Here is a 21614-nt window from a genome sequence, read left to right as displayed (position 1 = left end):
AGGTACCATCCGGTGAAATGGACAAGTCTTGGGGAAGGGACAAATCTTTTGTTTTGATTTGCCAGGGTGAGGAGGTCTGGGGATCTTAGCCATGTAATAAAGATAGTTCCAAGCCCAGGCACTAGCTTATCTGAAATCTTGGGCTGCCCTCTCTGACTTCACTCCCTGACAATCCCCTCCTCACTTCTCTGTTCCGTAAGAATCATCGCATTTTCTCTCAGCCGAAGCCAAGGGCTCCTACCAACAACTCACGCAGGTATTAGCACCAAAGACAGTCATGGTGGCCAGTTCTCCAACTACGGCTGTCTCTGTTCTGCAGACTCGGGAAGACAAGTTTTCTCGTTGACCTCCCTAACCTTTAGGATTCAGTCTGGGAACTGGAGTGAGCAGAATGGTCAGCAACCCTAAACCACCCACATTCTGTATCACAGGGCAGAGTCCTCTGGAGATCCCGCTACTTTCCAATCCTTGACACTCAGCCCGTCACCTCCCCTTATTCCTGGCTAGCCGGAGCCAAAGCCCCCACTTTCCCCAGGAGACTGTGTGGCCTTCTATTTTCCTTTGAGGTATTACTTGCTGGAATGTTTTTGGACCCTGTCAGGCTCCGTGCCGCTTATTTTGTAAGCGTATCGTACAGTCAGGAGCCCTCTGAATGCCGACTCCTGGCACCTAAATGTCAAACTCTAGAAGAAAATTTGAGAAGGGCCACCTTAGCCCTCCCTGCACGGATATGCAGACGTTCGTAAAGACGACCTCAGAAGAAATGCAGGAGAGCCCGACAACGTGACCTACCACAGGCCTCGCTTTGGTAACAAACACCAGAGCCTCGCACCTAGGCTCGGGAGGGATTGCCCAACTAGGTTTCCTTATGCCTTCAGTCAGGAAGCCCCTTCCATTTCCTGTTGAAATGGCTGGGATCTGAGTTCTGCAACGCCTGGTGGAGAACGATGGAGCTCAGTTGGGTTCTTTATTGCTTAAGCGGGCTCCACCTTCCAGCCATCCTTGGAGTTCAGAAGGAGTGTTGTCACGGGGGGGGGGGGGGGGGGGGGGATGTAAACCACCCCTCCTCCCTCCCTCTCCATACCTGTGACATAACTACCTGCCCATCTCTTCAGAAATAAAACGCTTCGGCGTTTTGATGAATTTGTGCCCCTTCCACAATGCAGCGTTTATATGACTATGTGTCGTCCTGTGTGTATGAGGTCCAACTCCGTGGCAAGAGTGGAAAGGCTCTGAGTGTCATACTCCCTTCCCGCTTCATCCAAGGCAAGGGACACATGTGGAGTGTCTCCTTGGAGCTGAGGTGGGTACAGATGAACCTATCACCTGCTCTCCAAACCATGGGGCTTCCCTTTGACCCAGGCAGCTTCGGACTAGGGCTTCTATCTTTTAACATTTATTAAGCTCTGGGATTTGGGACTCACTATGGTCAATGGTAGGCTTATCTTCTCATCTTTCTCTGATATATAACAAAAAGGAAGTGTTTTCTGAATGCCAGCCTAAGTTATCCATGATGGTGACTAGTTACCTGAGTGTCAATGCAGGAAAAGGGTGTTTGCCAAAGTTAGGCGACAGAAAAGAACTTACTTTTTCAAAATGGGAACTCTGCTACTAAAGAGAACATTGGCCGCATAAATAACTCTGTTACACATTCGATAAACACCACATTACAATGGATGATGTGCAGGCAGGTCAGCAAACTTCTATTCATTGGCTCCACTACTCAGCCAACGCGTTGGTGGGCTCAACGATCTGTACAAGGCAGATGTGGGTTTAGTGTGAATGAGGGGGACACGGTGTTGGGACAGAACAGGAAAATGTCACATGAGATCATACTAAAAACCACCTACCCTTAGCTTACAAAGATAATGCTGTTGATTGGCCGTGACCCTAGCAGCGGGGACACAGAGAAAAGGGAAAAAGACAAGATGGGAACCAACAGTTAAATGAGAAACACCTGTGAACAGAATGCGATGCTACAGGGATTTGTGCACCTGTTTCCCCTGCAGGTTATGAAGTCAGAGAGCTAGCTTATTTGACACCATGTGTCTTGGTTTCCTGGGACAATGCACAACTTAGCTCGATCCTAAAGGACTTAGGGAGTTAATAATATGTACAAAGCCCGGCACAAGGTAAGTACTGGTGAAATAGTTAGTCATAATCACCATTAACTGTTATCACCTGAATCCCACAGCCCCTAATACAAATCCTCCCAGCAAGCAACGCATGCGTAAGTCCCAATAAATTTTTTTCTGTTATGGCTAATACTTATTAGCATTTTTTTTGCATTTTTTGCATTTATAACTGCCTTATAACATAGGTATCAATGTCAGACTACTTAGATGAGAAAAACAAAGCACAGGATGGTAACTTAGACAATACAGAGATAATAGGAACATAAAGAAGACCCAAGTCCAGGCTTTTGGTTTCCAGAGTCCATGCCGTTCACTATTTCCCTATACTGGCGAGAACAGGGAGGGCAGGCGGCCACCCTTTGGTTCTTTGCTCCTGGGTTCCCGTGGCCTTGTCGGAGCAACCACACCATGGGGTGTCCATGATCCACACCCTAACACCAAGCATCACAGCTTCTGTAGGCTCGAGCAGCCTCGGGGGAAGCAGGAAGGCTGGAAATCTGCCTCTGAGTTGTTCTCTTGGACTGTTCCTTACATTCAACATTATTAGCTTCCACGGGCTAATGTCCTGTCTACAGAGAGCGTTCTACTAGCACTTATTGGGGGCCTAGGCTATCCGGGAGGCACCACGTTTCATCACCTTACCTAATGCTCACAAAAACTGAGGCCAGTACCACGAACCACGTCCCGTTCCTTTCTGAAGGAAGGCAACGAGCATTGGAATGCCACAGAAAGTGACCTTTTACCATCTGCCACCGAACCGACCAGTTACTTAAATATGTCTGAGCAAAGCTGAAAAAGCCTCTTCTCCCCAAGTCCACAGTGATGTATCAAAAAAAGAAAAAAGAAAAAGAAAAAAAGAATCATAGCATTTAAAGAGTCACATCTTGACAAAAGAAGGGTCATGTAGGGAAGCCTTGTAGACTGGTCCTCCATCATCAGTGACTCTGGACCATGATGCTGCCCATAGCCTGACCCCAGAATTTGCTCCCTATTTCTTTCCTCCAAACTTACAACGTGCCTAAATCACAATCCTGACAACCTATAATCACTGGACTATATCATGTCTTTTGTTCTCCTGAATTTTTATTTAAATATATTATTTAATTTTTAATACATGAGCCTTTTCTCCCAAGTTTTTAGCATGTATCTTTTTTTGAGGGTAGAAAATTATGACTTCTACTAAGTTGGTACTCCATACATTTGTGTCAACTGATTTGGCCCCTAAGCCCAAGAGCAAGTTGGGAGACCATATATGCTTGATGAGCTTTCAAATAATGGCTAAACCTTCAACATTACACTATTAAAGAGGAGACCTCTGGTGTTTAGATTGGCTCTGGATAATTGGTTCATGACAGAATCTCAAATCATGAGATTGCCAATATAATAAATAACATGGCTCCGTGTTATTGCCCTTCTTACGTATTTGGGGTCACAAAATGCAGCTCAAAATGGGAGCGACGATGTTATTTGGACTGCGGAAACAAGGTCACTGAGGGCATCTAATCAACAATCCATTTGTTCCTCTGCATACTGCAAACCTTCACAGATGAGCTTATTTAAACTTCCGTATTTGTTAACGCCTGTCCGTAAATGCACCACATTAGCATTTTACGTCAACTGCATCACTTAATTCTTAAAATCTTGGGCATTCACTGATCTCATGCCATACATTATCCTACTTTTAAAGTATGCAACCTTCAGGATTCACAAAGCAGAGACTTCAAGGCCTTTACAAAGCCTAAAAATGGACTTTGAACCGGGCTTGAAATCACCCTCCTTGCACTGCACGAGGGCTAACTCCCATGTTAGTACAAGAGAGCACTGCTCTTTAGTATGGGGTATCCTTTTTCTGCTTTGACTTCTTTCTAACCAGGTACCCGTGGAAAAGTTTTTAACTTCCTCACCTTTAAGTGATGATGATAATATCCACCTGACAGGGTGGTGGTGAGAATTCAGTGAGATAAGGTATACAAAGCATTGCACACAGTGTCTCTCTTTAGGGAAGTACTTAATACCTGTTAGCCTCTCTTATCACGCACTGCGAATAGGTGTTAGGAGAAAGGCAAGAGGTACCACCCTTGAATGTCCCTTCGTCTTCAAACACCACGGTCCCTAATCCTCAAGCTCAGTAAGGGATCAAGGCACACTCCAGCGCCACAGAATCTCCGACTTCTGAGCAGCTTTCCCGCAGCGGGATGCAGAATGAGAGCATCATGTCAAGGTAGTGTCTGGACCCATCAGGACATTCTCTCTCGGACACAGCCCTCCTTCCTTCTGGACTTGTGCTGTCCCAAAGAGTAGCCAGGAGCCACATGGGCTACCAAACACCTGAAATGTGGCAAGTCTGAACTGAAATGCGCAAGAAAGGTAGAATGTACATCAAAACCTGAGAACTTAGGACAAGGCATGTAAAAGAGCTCATTAATAGCTTTTTGTTTTATGTTGGTTATCTGTTGAAATGACAACAGTTTTAACTAACTAAAACATGTTTTTAAAGGTAGGTTTTTAATGGGTTAACTAAACTAGGTTTGAAAATTAACTTTGTCTTCTTTTAACTCTTAAGAAAACATGGCTGCTAGAACATTTCTAAGCAGACATGTGTGGCTCACACTGTCCTTCTACTGGACAGCACTGCTGAAGACCCTGCTATACGTTCACCAAAAGGCCTCATTTTGGAGATAATTCCAGAATTCAGTGACTGTCAGAGCAATTCATGCAAACAGACCAGCAGTCCCCTCTCTGCGGTCCCCACATCCCCAAGCAGCAAGGGTGATCAGCAAGCCATATCCAACGTATGAAACTATATGTTCATCTGCAATTAGGCCATCCTGCGAACATTTATAAATCTGGCTTGTGTGATGGACAAAATGTTTCAAACCATGATACGAAAATAAACATCAGTGGATAAATGGATGGAGGATGTAATCAAGGAATTCAAAAGAGAAAATGCAGACGGCTAAATACATTTTCCAAAGCAAAGTTATTAATAGAGAAATAAAATCAAAATAACCTTTTTCAGTTTACTGACATTAACAATTCAGTTCAACAAGTTCTAACTGAGTCCCTAAGAAAGGATTTTTGTTTTTTGATAAATTTGTTTTTAATGTTTGTTTATGTTTGAGAGAGACAGAGACAGAATGCAAGTGGGTTGGGGCAGAGAGAGAGGGAGGCACAGAATCCAAAGTAGGCTCCAGGCTCTGAGCTGTCAGCACAGAGCCTGACGCGGGGCTCCAACTCATAAGCTGTGAGATCATGACCTGAGTCTAAGTCAGATGCTCAACCGACTGAGCCACCCAGGCACCCCAGGATTTTTTTAAATTCTCAAGATAAGACACATATTCGAATTTCACCTAGTATGTGTGAAAAACAATGTGCAGGTAAATGACTGGAAGGAATTATAACAAAGGGTCAGAGTGACTAATGCTAAGTGATGGGATTATGGATTTTTTTTTCTTGTCCTATTTTTCTTTATATAATTTCCACAACGAACATGTATGGCTACTTAAAACAAAAATTCATTGTCTAAGGAATACATGAACTTTACAAAAATTAGAAAATAAAGATAAGCCAAAAAATCTGCATTGTTATTTTAATAATCAGAAAGTAAACAAAACGAGGTAAAGGAATGAAAAATTGAAATGAAATAATAAAGAGCTTCTTGGCTCATGGTGAAGAGGTTCAAATTTTAAGACTTCTCCTTAAGCGAAAATACCTATTTACATAGAATTTTCCAACCTAGCAGTATTTTCTTATAATTTTCTGACCCTCAAAGCAACACAGAGAACAGAGTATTTAACAATGGTTAGTCTGGATAATGGGACTGCGGGTAATTTCCATTTTCCTTCTTTTTTCTTTTTTTGGCAGTGAAAAATCAGTTAGTTTTAGAAAACATCAACTGTAACAAGTTGCAGATAAGGAAACTGAGGCTCAGAGAACTTAACTGACTGCAAAACAGAAGAGCCAGAACTCAAAACTCCTCAAATCTTCTCTCAAACCCACAGCCTCCCCACCCAGACCCGTTGGCTGTGTAGACACCGGTAAGACTCGTAAATGCCCAAATTAAGACTCCAGTCTTGCGTAAACTAAGATCAGATTTATTGCTATGCAGGATGGATATAGACAATCCTCTTGTTTGAAGAAGTCACTTGTTTAATGCATCATAGCTGGAATTGTGTTAGGTTTCCTGAGAAAGTAACCTGAACTTGACCCTAGCCTTTGAAATTCCCATACTGCAGAGCCATTTCTCAGAATAAACAGCATTTTACCTAGCTCATCCAGCCATAATCCAGCTTAAAAACTGTAGAAACTCCTAAATTCTAATGCTGGTATTCAAAACACACGTTTAGCTGGTGGAATTTAAACGAGGCTCCATAGCCTCATTTTTGTTAAGGGCAATGCATAGTCTTTAATCCAACAACTCTGGATCTGGCTTACCTTTTGTCCTACATAGCAATTCATTTACATAACTGGATGAACCACAAATCGCCACTCTGGAAACACACTTACTCTGAAAATTCTCCTTCCTCCTCCAGGCATTTCCGACTCAAAGTACGATGGGACCACCAAACACTCTTTCTTGCAATACGGCACATTCCAAACCTCCAGCCAAGCCCACCAAGTAAGCCCTGCTCTTTAGCATGAATCTTTATGCTTGTTTGTGTTTTAAACTGCACTCTGGCTGCACAGTTGGATTGACAGGAGTTTCCTGGGGAGAGGTGTTCTCTCTCTTTCATTTGCCACATGTGCTCCTTGGCTGTGTCCCCTCTTGCTCCCTCCCTCCTCCCTGAACCCTCATTTGGCATGTTCCCAGAGAATGTCATCTATCCTAAATAAAGCCAGCCCTGGAGGTTTCTCGGGGGGAGGGGTGGGGGGGGGGAATTCACAGTGCACTTTTTAAGGAAAACATGAGCGGTTTAGGACATTAGTTACACCCACATGTTCCCTCTCTGACTACAGGAAATGGCAAGCCCCTGTCCTGCTGGGAAGAGGGTGGTGGAGATGACGGGCCCCTGGGGAGAAGCAAGCAAGCTTCTCTGTGCAAGAAAGTCCACAGCACCTCTTGCTCCATCATCTTTTATCAGCCTCGGACAGCGGGCTGGGTCAAACACCACCATTTCAGGCCTTTATAACGTATCCACCTACATACTAAATATCAAATTAATACATTCACAGATGAATAAAATATTAGTAAACAGTCACCACTCTTTTCTCTGCTCCCGGGAAGCTAGGAAATCAAGCCCCCTATGCTGATGAGGCGGATCAGCCAAAATACAGGGCAAAAAAGGGCAATGGACAGGTGGAAAGAGAGTGCTCTCTTCGTGGACAGGAGTCATTTTTAGTCTTTTTCCAAATCCATACTGCCTGAGCCATAAAAGTTAGTCATTATTTTTTTTTTTTTTAATTTTTTAACGTTTATTTATTTTTGAGACAGAGAGAGACAGAGCATGAACGGGGGAGGGTCAGAGAGAGGGAGACACAGAATCTGAAACAGGCTCCAGGCTCTGAGCTGTCAGCACAGAGCCCGACGCGGGGCTCGAACTCACAGACCGCGAGATCATGACCTGAGCCGAAGTCGGCCGCTTAACCGACTGAGCCACCCAGGCGCCCCAAAAGTTAGTCATTAAAATAGTACCCTCTCTTCCGTAACTGAAGCATTCTGCTAAAAAGAGGCTAAGGCAGACAACACTGCCTCGGTCCCCCCCTCCAAATGAAAGTAAGCCAGAAGCCAGCCGTAGCTCACAGCTACAGCCGTCAGCAAGCTTAAGTTTGCTCCTAGGACTTCTAAGATACCTGGAGACAAAGAGGGCATCTGGAGGCCTTTCCCCCTAGAGTCTGGAATACGTCATCAGTATTCTAGACCTCCTGCAAAACACAGAAGTGGGCAGAGCACAGGCTGGACATCAGGTGTGATATATACATCTGATTAGAAATTCGCCAGAGGAGAGCTACCAAATAAAAACCGTATTTTTGCCTCTACTGCAACATACAGTGGGGTGGCCGAGGGCTCACTTTCTGGGAGCTGCAGCGTGTGGCAGAGAAACCCAGGTTTGCCCACTGGCTCCTGCACTTCCCACGCTGGTGCCTGGGACTACGTTACTTTAACTCACCTCTAAGCCTGAGGGTTTACCACGCACATCATGGACCTCCCCCCACACCATATGACAGTGACGGTGACACCACCCACCCCTCAGAACTGCAGGAGAGAGCGAGGATGAGGTAACCTACACAGCAGGCCCAGCATACAGAGTTCTAGAAACTGGAAAATCAGGGCAAGCATTAGAGGAAACAGGTTTTAGTGTACTCTGAATCCATTATAACATATAGATCATAAGAACAAAAAACACAGTTGATTTTCAAGACCAAATCTATCTAACTAGTAAAATAACCCCCCAATAACCTAGCTTAGAATTGCAAATTAAAATCATTAATGCCATCTGCCTATTAAATTAGCAAAGTTTTTGTAACTGTAGTGACTAATGTTGGTCAAAGGGCAGTGATACAGGCACTATCATATTTTTACAAAGGTATCTGGAATCACAAGTCATTAAAGGTTTGTTACAATGTACCCAATAATTTCAACTCCAAACAATGATTCCTAAAGAAGTAAACCAAAAGTTCAGAGACCCCCTCCAGAGAACAGGTGGGGTGAGAACAGACAGGGTAACCATCCACTGAGCTGAAGCAAGGAGGGAACCTGGGCTCCAAAGACTCTTTAAATAGACTTTCAACTGGTCCTTCTGTTTTTATCTCCACCTTCAAACTCATTTTCAGAAATACTATCAATTCTTTTTTTTTTTTTTTAAGTTTTATTTATTTTGAGAGAGAGAGATCGAGAGAGAGAGCAGGGGAGGGGCAGAGAGAGAAGGAGAGCGAGAATCCCAAGCAGGCAACACTCTGTCATGGCAGAACCTGACTGGGGGCTCAATTCCACAATGGTGTGTTCATGACCTGAGCAGAAATCAAGAGTTGGTCACTCAACCGACTGAGCCACCCAGGCGCCCTGAAATACTACCAATTCTTAAATGTTTGGACTCTTCTCCAGAACAGTCAGGCTGCCTCTCAGCCTCTTCCATTGTGCATTCAGGAAGCCACTCTCCCAGATCCAGGGTTAGGGTCAGGGTCAAGGCCAAGGTCAGGGCTAGGGCCAGGGTGAGGGGTAAGGTATATGCCCGGCACCCTGCAGCCCAGAAGCCCCTCAAGAGGGCCAGGCTAGTTTCAGGGTCAGGATTAGGATAAGGGTCAGAGGTTAAGGGTTAGGGGCCAGTGCATGAAAAATTTGATATGCATGATGATGTTCATTACATTATTTATAGAAAAAATGATGTAAGTTATATGTTCTATAAAATATTACACAGCAATAAAAAGGATGGCTATGGAAATTACACACTGCAAAAAGAATGTGATACAAAACTACCTAAAAAAAGCTACGATACTAAACTGAATATAATCTAGGATTACAACACGTGAAAAACTTAATGTGTATAGGAAAAATATTAACAGTAATTGTATTAAGAAAGTAGGATATTTTGAGTAATTCTTTGGCATCTTCGGCTTCCACTTTTGGAAATATGGTCAGATTTCTTTGGAAAGCAAACATGCATTTGATTAATGTACTCCAAGTGCTGTGACAGAGGTCAGCTCACCCACCAGCACCCACTCACGCGTTCGCTTCCATTCACAGTACAGTCCCGTACCCCAAGTCACTACTTCTAGAAGTGTCCTGTTTCCACAAACTGAGTCAGAATGAACACCCAAATGCTTGCCTTTTTTTTTTTTTTTTTTTTAAAGCACAATTCTACATAGAACAGCCTGTCCAATTTTCACCTTGTCCTCCTTTGTATCCGTCCATTTCTACTTCTGGGTTGAAGGGTAAGAAGTATGGAGCAGAAAAAGAACCAGAGCCTTCATCCATGGCTGGCTCTTGTTCCCTGGAGGTCCCCCCAGCCACCTCAGCAGGACCTCGGTCTCCCCGTCTCCATCAGCCTCACCCACAACAAGGGCCAAGGTGGTACAAGTCAAGGAGGCTTTGACTGATAGGCTCTCCATGGGGTTCCCACCAGAGGAGACTAACACGCTTTACAACAGACTACCACACATGTCCGTCTTCAGCAGATCAAGGCAGGTGAATTTATAAGCTATGGTGAGTCAGTATTATGAAGGCCAGAACTCCAAGTTCATACTCCTCTTATCATAAGCTCTACACTCTTGTCTCACTCGTCTTTTGGACCTTTCCACCTCTAGGCAAAAAAATCCGTGAAATCTGAACAAAGTAAAGGGTTGGACAAAACCACTGAATGAATCTTCACCACCTACTGAGCCCATTTTTTGCATCACAAGGCAAGGCGATGGACTCCATGATCTCACTCAGTGGCTTTTCCTTCACGTCCAGGAGTCTATTTGACTCATCAGGCTTCTGAAACCATTGCCATAAATGACAAACAGATAGCCCTTTCGGCACAAGAGAATGTATCCATGAAATTAAAAGGAGCCCTGCTCATCTCTTGGCTCAAAGAAAACTTGAACATCACACGCTGCTGAGTTTCAGATCCAACCCTTGAAGTTCAGACCACGGTGGATGTGTCTGGAGCAGGGCTGGTGTGGATACAACTTTGTTTACTCTGTCAGCGCAGGGCTGTGCCGCCGGAGCCATGCTGGCTCGCCATGGCCAGGCTCACAAAGGGCCCTTGTAGCTCTGGGGCCAAGCCTCAATGGTCTGTCTGTTACGTCCCCTGCGCCATTTTGATGTGCCATGTCAATCCGGCTGCCGAGACTGGCAATTGGCTCAAATCCCTCATACATTTCTTCTTTTTAATGTCATAGCTTTGAGACAAATGACACTTTCCACAAATAACTGGGTACATCTCCTGTTGGCGTTTCCCTCCTCCCCTTCCCATATCTCGCCACTCCATATCGCACGTACTGCCAAATGATGAAAAGCAGAATGACCCACTTTAGGCACTGCCGTAAAGCCAAAGGGAAGTGGCTTGATGTGGGGATATTCCCACCTTCTACCAAGCTCTAGAGGCTAAGTTAAATGTTTAGGAAAAACTGTGAAGTATCACAAACCAAACTCTGATATGATCGTGCGATAAACATCACAGACTACTTTACACAAGTCTCTGGAATCGATGTGGCACCAATTGGAGATATGAAGACTCTTTCCCCCCTACTTCTTCAAACCTGGTGCTTTGGAAGTTTAAATGTCTCCTGTAGCTTAAGGAACTATAAAAGGGTAAGAGGCAAGAGCCCCGTGGGCCCCATCTTGGATTCCTCAGTGGGGTCAGGCTGTGCCCCCTTTAGGAAGAATGAGTTCTGCAGCCCGTCAGAGGTCTAAAAGGTAGCGTACTGCTCCCAAGCTGGCACTTCTGGCCCAGTGCATGGAAACGTGTCAGCAGCTGGGAAGAAAAGGGCACGTCGGCCGGCTCTCTTCCTGCCAGGGCCCAGTCACACCCTTTTCGGAAGATGGACAGCCAAGGTATGCCCTGCGCCCAGGTGCTGGGGTCGCGCAGGGAAAACTCGACTCGTCTGATTTAGAAACAGATAAATAAGGCCCTCTGTGAAAATGAAGACATAGCCAATAACAGGCAGTGGCCCCTTGCCTGTTCTTCTCACGCTCCACACTCTCCCCAAGAAGCTCGGTAACATCGAAATGCCAGGAACTCCCAAATTTGTATCTTCAGACCCAATTTCTCCCTTGAGAGCTTGGTTTCCAATTGCCCTATGATTCCTCAGCTTCCATACCTGATCAGTCATTAAATCCCACCAATTCTGCTTCCACGCCTCTCACAGTATATAACGCTCCCCTACCCCTCTGGCCTCAAACTTGGCCCCAATTCCTCGCTGGACCATTGAAATTGTTCCTGAAGGTCCACATGGTCCCCAGTCCTGTTCCTCTGCTTCATCACCACCCTTCACTGCCCCTGAGGTCAGCCTAATAAACATCACCAGAGTCCCGACTTGAAAACACTGGCTTTCCCGATTGCTTACGGCTAAATTCCAAACTCCAGGGTAGGACTCCCAAAGCCCTCTACCAGTCGGTCTCCGCTCCCTGTTCTAACACACCTCTGCCACTGCTGGCCAAACTGCCCCCACCAGCGGCACTGCTGCTCATTCGAGACAAACAGGCGGCACGCCCCCTGCACGGCGCACTCTGCTACCTCCTCTCTTCGCATGATTTCCCCACAGATCCTGCTCGTCCTTCAAGACCCTGTTTGGAGGTCACCTCCCCTGTGGGGCTCTTCCACCACCCCTCCAGTTGTGAGTCATACTATCTCCCTGGTTCTGAGCACACAGCATGCTGCATGGCAGCGATGGACTCAGAGGCGGGCTCCCCCGGGACAGCACCCTCGGGTTCTGGAGGGCAGGGAGTCTTTCTCTATCTCTGAACTTGGTACAAGGCTGCACAGAGTTTACAGTCAGCAAGTGCTGCTGAATGCACCGGGTCATCAGAAGAGGGATTAGAATTAGCACAACGGAGGGGAGAGATTTTGACGGTCGGGACACGTGAGCCTAGCTCCAGAAGCCTCAGAGCTGTGGGCTGTGGAAATGTATGAATCTCTCCAGGTTTTAGTTTCTCATCTGTTCAATATGGAGGGGAGACTACATGATTTCTATGGCCTCTTTAACTCCTCGGTTCTAGCGATCAGACTACGTTTTCCTTTCCAATCTACAATGAAGAAAGGCTCCATAAAACCCCACGGTAATAACATGCTCCGGGAGTTGGACGCTCTCCACAAAGCCAGCCAGGAAAATTGCTGCCTTGCCTGGCCACTGGGCACAGCTCCCCAGGACAGCCAACAACGGAGTCTCCTCCCCTCAACTCAGAAATCCCCAGTTGCCTTCTGTTACATTTGGAGAATATCCCTAGTTGCTCTCTGTTCTGTTTCACTCTACGTATTTTGGCCAAGAAGTGGCTTATTAAATATTATGCACAGGGAAAAAAAAAAAAAACTGATGGCAAAAACCTAACATGCCTTGAAAATAACAAGCACTAAGAACATAATGGGTTGAATTCTGACGCGCCAGACTAAAACCTCTGGGCTTGATAATCACCTCGTGACCCCGTACTCCGGGGGCGGCTGGTACCTCAGCACGGCCACCTCTGTTCTCGCAGGCTGAGGAGCAGGGTATGGCTTGACCATCTCGTGGAGCATCCCCGGGTGCTGGTCACTGTAGAAAAGTCCATGCTCCTGGGTCTTGCTGACCGGGGACATCATCTGCTTGGTCTTGTAGGGGTACTCAGGTGGAGGACCCCGGGGGTCCAGCGCTTTGCCTGCGGGCTGGGCGGGGGAGGGGCCCCCTCCCGCCTTGAACCCCTTTCCGCTCCCTGAGCCAGGGAGGTGCTGCTTAGCTCCGGTCCTCTCCAGGGACAGCTGCATGATTCTCTCACTGAGTGAGCGGACGTGGCCCTGCTTAAGCTCTTTGAGCGCCTCGTCCTTATGTGCCTGCCCACTGTTGGCGCGGTTCACCGTGGGCCTCCCCTCAGTCCGGGCCTTCTGACTGGTGCCCCCAGCCATGTAGTAGCCATGGCCGATAGCCCCCTGCTGCTGCTGCTGCTGCTGCTGCTGCTGCCCTCTGAAGAACTGGGACTGGGCCTTGGCCTCCTCGTAAGTGGGCAGCTCCTCATTGTTCTGCTGAGGCTGTGTGGGCCGCACCTGCTTCTCCATCACCGTGTTGTCCACCTGGTGTTCTTGACCCTGCGGTTCCTGGCGTGCCGACTGGTAGACCATTTGTGGGTCTTCTTGGGTGAGGTTTTCCGTGGAAGAAAAGTTGTTTGGAGGGTGGGCTGGTCCTGCACTCCCTGTGGCCTGGTGCTGAATGGCCAGCAAGTTCATGTTCTCGGTCGGGGTACCATACCGCAGTTGTTCCTGGATCAGCCGCTGCAACACTGTTCCAGCTGCCGCATCCTCGGAACCTCTCATTTCCACCTCTGAGATCCTCAGGAAGTTTGGGGAGTGGAAGTTGCACAGAGGATCCTCAACTGAAAGATAAACGCGGGAGAAAGGTATCAGGATATTCCACAGGAATACCGGCCTGCTGTTGCATGGTGAATAATAAACATTCGAGCCACAGTAGCACTTAAAGACAAGATTTCAAATACCCTGCCACCTCAATTTACCCTGCAGTTTCTCAGGAAGTGTTTCTCCAAATCAAAGCGTCTCTACCACTCTCCACTGCCAGGCCTCCCGCTTCCTGCTGGGCCTTGCTCTGTCCTTCCCCTCTCCCCTTCCTTTAAACGCCCCACCGGCCCCTTCCCTTCCGCACACAAACATGCCAAATCTTCCCCATCTTAAAAAATAAATGCAAGCCAAAAACCAAGATCAAGCAAAAAGGAATCCCCTTTTCTTGGCCCTACCCATGTCTCCCTAACTGCCGCCCGTGTATCTCTCCTCCCCTTCTCTTCTGATTGCCCTCAGTAAGTGATCTGCACTCACTGGTCTCCACTTTCCAGATGCTCCATTCAACACCCTCCCTACTGCTCTGATTAGCAACCAAGCCCAATGAGGATTTTCCACCTCCTGTATTATGCACCTCACCTCTCTGAAGCATTCTGCACGTTGATCATTTGCTTCTTGAAATGCTCTCCTAATTCAGCATCCAGGTCTCCCACTCCCAACACCCGCCCTGGTTCCAGCCCCTGCCTCTCCGTGCACTTCTCTGACTCCCTTTTCTCCACCTGCTCCTTAAATTCTGGTGTTTCCCACAAGTCTGCCCTGAATGCCCTCCACCCTCACTCAACAGAATTTCCTCCATCATCACACCTCCCACTGGTCTTCAACCACTGACTCAGGACCCACACCTACAACGACCAGCAGACGGTCCGTTAGTTCTTCAAACTCAACATGCCTTCTGCACCCCCAACCTCACCCCCACCAAACTCCATATCCCTGCCTCATCTACTCCTTGCCAAGCCAGAAACCTGGGAGTTTTCCAAAATTCCTTCCTTTTCCCCTACCTCCAACATCCAGGGTCAGCCTGTCAATTCTACCTCCTGAACATCTCTCCCAACCTTCTTCATTCCCATCCTAATCTCCAAGTTTATTATTAATAACCACAATATAACCCCAAGAACCATTTGAAAAGTGTATATGATGTGCCAAGTTTTGTGCTAAATTCTCTCCATACGTTATTTTGTTTATTCCACATAAAATCGTATGAGGCACATAAAATCATATGACACAGATATCCATTTCCCCTATCTTACAGATGAGGAGGGAGGTTCAGAGAAGGCAATGACAGATGTCACAGGAGGAGCAAAGGCCAGAACCAGGATCTGACTCATTCTACAACAAAATCTGTGTTCATTCCACAACACTGCAAAGCCCTTGGTGTCTCATACCCAGACAATTCCAGCAGCCTCCTTATCTAGTTCTCTGACACGCCTCTCATTCCCACCTCCAAACCCACCCCTTAGACCTCAACCTATCTTCCACATTACCCTGAAAGACTGTTCGAATAGGAAAACCTAATAATATCACTCCCCTGCACAAGATTCCTCAGGGGTTAGTTGCCAGATGAAACTGACATTCTACCCTAGGATGTAGCAGGTATGGCCTTACTTATCCAGCAACAGTGCAGGCCACCAGCACCTAAGACCACGTACTTCCCAGACACGTCAGTTCCCTCCTGCCTCTAGGCCTTGGCTCCCTCTCCCTAGAAAGGTGCCCCTCACCATGTCTCTCTCCTTGGGAAATTCCTAGACGTGCTGTACGTGATAGCTTCACAGCTGCCTCTGAGTTAATCGTGTCCTTCTGCAGCCCAGCAGGCTTGAGCCCTCCTTCTCCTAAGTCCCTACTCCATTTGTCAATATCACCATTACAGCAATGATCACGGTAGATGGAAATGGTTTATTTACACAAGACTCTCAGCTTCTTCAAGGCAAGGATCATGCCACCTCATCTGGCTCTCCCTAGTGTGCAACCCAGGGAAGCCCGTAATGGGGGAGCAAACATTTAACCAGCAAAGAATACCTAATGAATGCCAAGAAATATACAATGTATCCATCTCACAACAATACTAATAAGTAGTGTACTGAGGAAATTATACAGCATGAGGACAGTAAAAGTTCTAGCTCTTACTAAGGCATGACCTTGGCATGACCTTGAGCAAATCGTTTACTGTCTCTGAGCTCAATCTCATCTGCAAATTGACAGAACAGAACTCGACCATCTCCAAACAGCCTCAGTTCTACGATTCCATGCAATGATGGCTCTGTGTTTCTATATGTACAGAGAACACATCATCTCCCCTCAAAACATCTTTCTTCCCCAAGGTTGCCTCTTTGTTTTGTGGGTTTCTTTTTTTTTTTTTTTTTCTAAGTGACATCCTTATCATCTATGAGTCATCCAGATAGAAATTTCAGATGAACTTTTGGCCCTTTGTCTCCTTTTCTCCCCACATTTGATCAACTGCCAAGCTGGTTTTTCTCAGTCCACAGTGAAATGAGAAAAAATAAAGGTGGTGGGGTATGCTTACAAAATATATAGATATACGTATACTTGCACATACACATGTGCATATATACAGATATATGTCATTGGCTTTGTGCCTTTTTTTGGCATGGGCTGTCAAGGGTTACATCACTTTTACTCTTTTTGGCATTAAAATATGAGAAAAGGTGGCACTAGATGACATTTTTAGTGTCTCTGAGACAGCAAAAGACCGCAACCCTAACTTCTATGCCCTCAGCCACGTCCTGGGTTTGGGCTCTCCTTACCACTTGCCTAGATGTCCTGAATAGCCTCCTAGTATCACTTGCCTCTGATCTCTTTCTTCGATCCACACTGCATTTCTTATCTGTCTTCTTCTACTAGAATTCAAGAACCGGACAGCAAACCTTTATCTGTTAATATTCACCTGCTGTATCTCCAGTGCCTATAATACAACCCTGACACACAGAAGGCATTCAGAAAATACCTGCCCAGCAAATTCAAAAACTCTGCAGGCTGGTTCCTAAAGCTCAGCTCTAATCATACCACTCTGCCTCGCCCCCACAATCCCAAATCACACCTATGAGATCTCACGCCAGTTTTTTGGCTTCTCTGAACCTCTCCTCTGTAAAATGGGCAGGCTTCATATCTGCTTCGCAAGACCACATGTGCAGTAAAAGCGAACTTACTCCCTACCTTCAGAGAATGTATATTATAACTGACATATAAACCCAAAGCTCAACAATAAAAAATTTTAAACACTAAAAACAGATTATTCGAAGTCCACATAAGATGAATTGCCAAATAACTGTAATAAGCGATGAAGAGATCCATGTGGGCTGAAATGGGCCACACATTCACTGTGCAAATCCTGACTGCCAATCTGTTACATCCATTCTGACAGGTGCCGAGGCAGAAGGTAAAGAGAGCACAGTCCTTACCCTCAGAAGAACTGCTCTGAAATTTGAAAGCAAATTCAAAGAAAAATGAATGCTGTGAATAACTTGAATATAAATTTAAATAAAAATATATTTCCAAAAGAAAATGATTTTTGGGGATGAATAATAAAAGGAATGGGGTCTCATCAAGCACGAAAACTGCTGAATTCCCTTTTCGTAAGCACATTTGCCAAGAACCGTGAGATCCTTCCCTACAGTGATTTTAAAGATTCCCTTCCAGTTTTACCAATCTCAAAAGCCCTCAGAAATAGGCAGGAAGTTTTCATAGAGGAAACAGCTCCCTCCCTACTATAGTTTTGGATTTCTTCTGAGCTTCTGAATTATTTGCAAAAAAGAGATCAAAGTGAAAGCAGAGAAGGAAAAAAGATTCTGGGAAAGGGTACAAAAAAAGTATTTAGGAATCAGAGAAAAATTAGGGAATAAATGGTGTAACTCTCAAGTTCCTGCAATAAGAACTCTGCTGAGAGTCACATGATATCGTAAAATAGTCTATTGGCGCCATAGCAAAACCATTAAAAATAAGGCACCTACTAATAAAGAGACAATCAATAATACAACTGGCTGATTCTTAAAGCGAGGATAGAGAAAAAGTTATGCAAAAAAAGGCTAAAAATCAGAAACATATGATCATCTTGCTTTTCCAAACCAAATGCCGGTAAAAGAACTTACCAACTTTTTCCCTGATGCCACCTTTTGCCTCCACCGTCAAAGCAGATGCCTCGCGCCTCCCAGAATAGAGCTGGAAATCTGGGAAAAAGTAGTTGGGGTCTTCTAGAATCGGGGTGGGACTACCGGAGCGGTAACAAACAGGAGAGGGTCCTGGGGAAAAAGCAATGTGCGTATTAGTGCCACTGAAGTCCTCCTCTCCCTCCTTCCTGTGTGACTCATGAGAGCCCACGAGGCATTTTCCCACATTCGACTCGGAGCTGCCTTTTTGATTCATAAAATTCCAGAGTTACCATTCAGAATTATCGCAAGGCCAGCCACCCACCAAAATGACCCATGAGGTCAGAATAACAATCTTCAAGAGACACTGAGTGAAGTCATGACGCTTTTACACAACCCGGTTCCAAGGGCAGCAGCAGCAACACTGACAAAAATCAAGCCCTCTGCAGAACTGGATGAGTCCCAAAGTTTGGGCTGGTCAAGGTGGGGGACAGAAAGGAGGGAGGTGGGGAGGCCAGCAAAGGAAATACCAAAACGGGGAGAGCAGAATACCTAAAAGATGCAGAGAGGGGTTGGCCATTTTGCTAGACCATGTGTCAGCACGAGCACGTCCCAGCCCAGGACAGAGCGCTCGGCTCAAGGTTTCTGGAGCCCCATATGGCAGTGTGGGTCTGGGTCATGGGTTCCGGCCCTCTACCAAGCACCGCCTTTCCACTTTATCTCTGTCACACACAGACCAGAGTGTGCTTCCTGTTCCAATCAAATGTGACACAGTATTCAATCCTATGGGCACTGAACATGAGATACCACTACAATAACACTGATACGCACATACAACATCGTGGGAACACTCAGCAGCCCGGCCCCTGCTCTCTTCCCTCCTCGCACTGACTTCTCTGCTTGGACACCACATTTAAGGCTCTTTTTGGCAAAAGTAGCTTAGTTACAGGACACCTGGGTGGCCCAGTTGGTTGATCATCCAACTCTTGATTTTGGCTCAGGTCATGATCTCACAGTTTGTGAGTTGGAGCCCCGAATTGAGCTCTGTGCTGATGGCTTAGAGCCTGCTTGGAATTCTCTCCCTCCCTCTCTCTGTGCTCCTCCCCTGTTTGCATGCTTGCTCTCTCTCTCTCTCTCTCTCTCTCTCAAAATAAATAAACCTGGGGTGGGGGGGGGGGAAGTAGCTCAGTTTACTCCAGGGAAAGAATCATGCTTTTTTTTTTAAATTAAAATCCTTGACCAAATGATAATTCTATTAGAACAAAAATGTTTTTCAGCTATAACCTCGAACTAATTTGAAAGTAATTTGAAATTTCTTGCTGGGTTTTTTCATCAGCTCTTTTCTCACAAGGCCAAAGCTAGTAGTAACTAGTTATTGAGGCCATAGATGGGGATTTAGTCATCATCTTCCTCAGTTTCTTCAACACACAAAGAAGGGTTTGCAACTCTGCTCACATATATCTTATTAATGTGTGGACTAGAACGAAAAAAAAAAAAAGGTTTTGACAGCTAGGATATTTATCTTGTAAAGTTAAAATAATGTAGTCGTGACTCTCAACCTAAATATGAATATAAACCAAATATGAATGGTGTAGTACATGGAGATCAGTCTAACATTGTAGTTCCAATGCCTATGACATTACCTGTCAGGGTTCTCTCTTTGGCCAAACTGCAAAGACTACCCTGGAAGAAACCTGTCCCTTTCCGGGCCTCATCTTCTGCATCTATAAATCTAAAAGTCTCAAGCTAAAATTAAGAATCACAGATGACCTAGATCCTAAGGCAAATTCTGACCTGGCTTCTACTTCAGCAGGTGGAAAATTAGAGAAATGTAGGGTGCAACCCTGGCTGCCATGACAGTTGCCGAGGAACTTTTAAAATCCTAATACCCAGGCTTCCTCCAGACCTAGTCAATTGGAATCTCGGGGGATAGGGCCCAGGCTCCTGTATGTAAAACTCCTCAACCGATTCCAGTGTGCAGCCAAAGGTCGGATGCCCTAAGCTGGAGAGAGAACAGTGCACACTGGCAAAAATCCCCCAACACGAAAACACCTTTCTGCGCCCTCAGCTCCGGCCCCCCTCCCCCCCCCCCCCCCCCCCCCACCAAATCAGCGCCAGAGAGGTGTTGAGGACCCACGTACTTCAACAAAACAAAGAGTGGTGTTTTCTCATAGTGGATCTGGGTCAGGAATGGCCACGTGCAAGCACATGTCGCTTTGGGTGACACCGTCTAGTCACGGGACTATAAATTTTAAATGAAAACCGAGAGCAAGCCGCTAATGAAACTGAGGCCTAATTAAGGGTATATATGTGTACGTGTAGATGCATACAAAGGAGTGCGCGGGGGTGTGTGTGTGTGTTTCTGTATAGACATATGCTTGCAACCTAAGAACCTAATTAAAACCTCTACACTAAGCCATTCTCATCACCACAATGAGACAGTTAGGGACCATGAGAACAAGCCCCAAGTGGAAAACATTATGTACCTCCGGCGCTTTCTGTTGGCTGTTACTGTTAAATCGCTTCTTTTAGAGAGCAGAACCAAGATGCGGCCCCGCGTACAAGCTGGACTTAAAACAGAGGACCCTGGCTCCTAAAAGCACCAATGAGCTGCCTGAATTGCCTGCCAATATCAACCAATCAGGACGAGGCCCTTCCAACCAATCAAGATGAAACCCGTTTGGGGGCACCTGGGTGGCTCGGTCGGTTAAGCAAGGGACTCTTGATTTCCACTCACGTCATGATCTCATGGTTGGTGGGATCGAGTCCTGCGTGGGGCTCTGCAAAGAAAGTGCAGAGACTGCTTGGGATTCTCTCTCTCCCTCTCTCTCTCTGATCCTACCCTGCTTCCACACTCTCTCTCTCAAAATAAATAAACTTACCCTGCTTGTGTGCTCTCTCTCTCAAAATAAATAAACTTAAACAAATTTTAAAAAGAAAAGATGAAGTACTTCCCCCCTTTCATTAGCATATTAAGCCAGAGTGGGAACCTGAGGGGGAGTTTTCGCTCTAGAACTTTTACTCCCTTGTGTCCCAGCAGGCCAGTCTAACCACTGTCTGTTAGTGCTGAGTCTCCTTCAGCTCAAGCTGTAGCCCCAGTAGAGCCTTGCCTGTGCCTCTGATTTTGGGGTCCAGCCTCAAGTTTCTATCCTTGTGGAGCCCCAAGAACCCGACCCCAGTAACAACACTGGTACAAATTGATTTTCCACATCTTTATCCAATGGCCTGCCACATGAGAACAGGTTCAAGGGCTCCAGGCCACAGAGCATATAGAGATACATATCAACTATCATTTAAGGCTTCTTTTTTTTTGTACGCTGGGGTGTCCCACACATTCTTGGAGAGCTACGTTCCCACCACTGCCCCCACTCCTAGGAGCTGAAGAAAGAAAAGCCCAGCAGATGAGCAGACGGCCTGGCAGGCAG

At 46.1% G+C, this 21614-nt stretch overlaps 1 protein-coding gene and 1 long non-coding RNA gene across 10 annotated transcripts in view; one reads left to right on the top strand and one right to left on the bottom strand.

Annotated features, from left to right (window-relative positions):
* The window catches only part of AMOTL1 (angiomotin like 1), a 153046-nt gene that overhangs the window by 52350 nt on the left and 79082 nt on the right, over window positions 1-21614 (bottom strand). For all 9 annotated transcript variants that reach the window (XM_078432980.2, XM_081790347.1, XM_081790348.1 and 6 more), the window contains 2 exons: window positions 18193-18342; window positions 13188-14115 (listed from right to left, as the gene is read on the bottom strand). In XM_078432980.2, the coding sequence (XP_078289106.2) occupies window positions 13188-14115; window positions 18193-18342 (1078 nt within the window). The remainder of the gene's footprint in view (window positions 1-13187; window positions 14116-18192; window positions 18343-21614) is intronic.
* LOC132661140 (uncharacterized) lies at window positions 5958-21139 on the top strand. Its single transcript, XR_009602081.2, has 3 exons — window positions 5958-6172; window positions 6668-6753; window positions 20722-21139. It is a non-coding gene; the product is annotated as an uncharacterized LOC132661140 (long non-coding RNA).

This window comes from Panthera onca, chromosome D1 (assembly GCF_046562875.1).
Source record: "Panthera onca isolate mPanOnc1 chromosome D1, mPanOnc1 haplotype 2, whole genome shotgun sequence".
Lineage (NCBI taxonomy): Eukaryota > Metazoa > Chordata > Mammalia > Carnivora > Felidae > Panthera > Panthera onca.
This window is presented reverse-complemented; position numbering and strand designations above follow the sequence as displayed.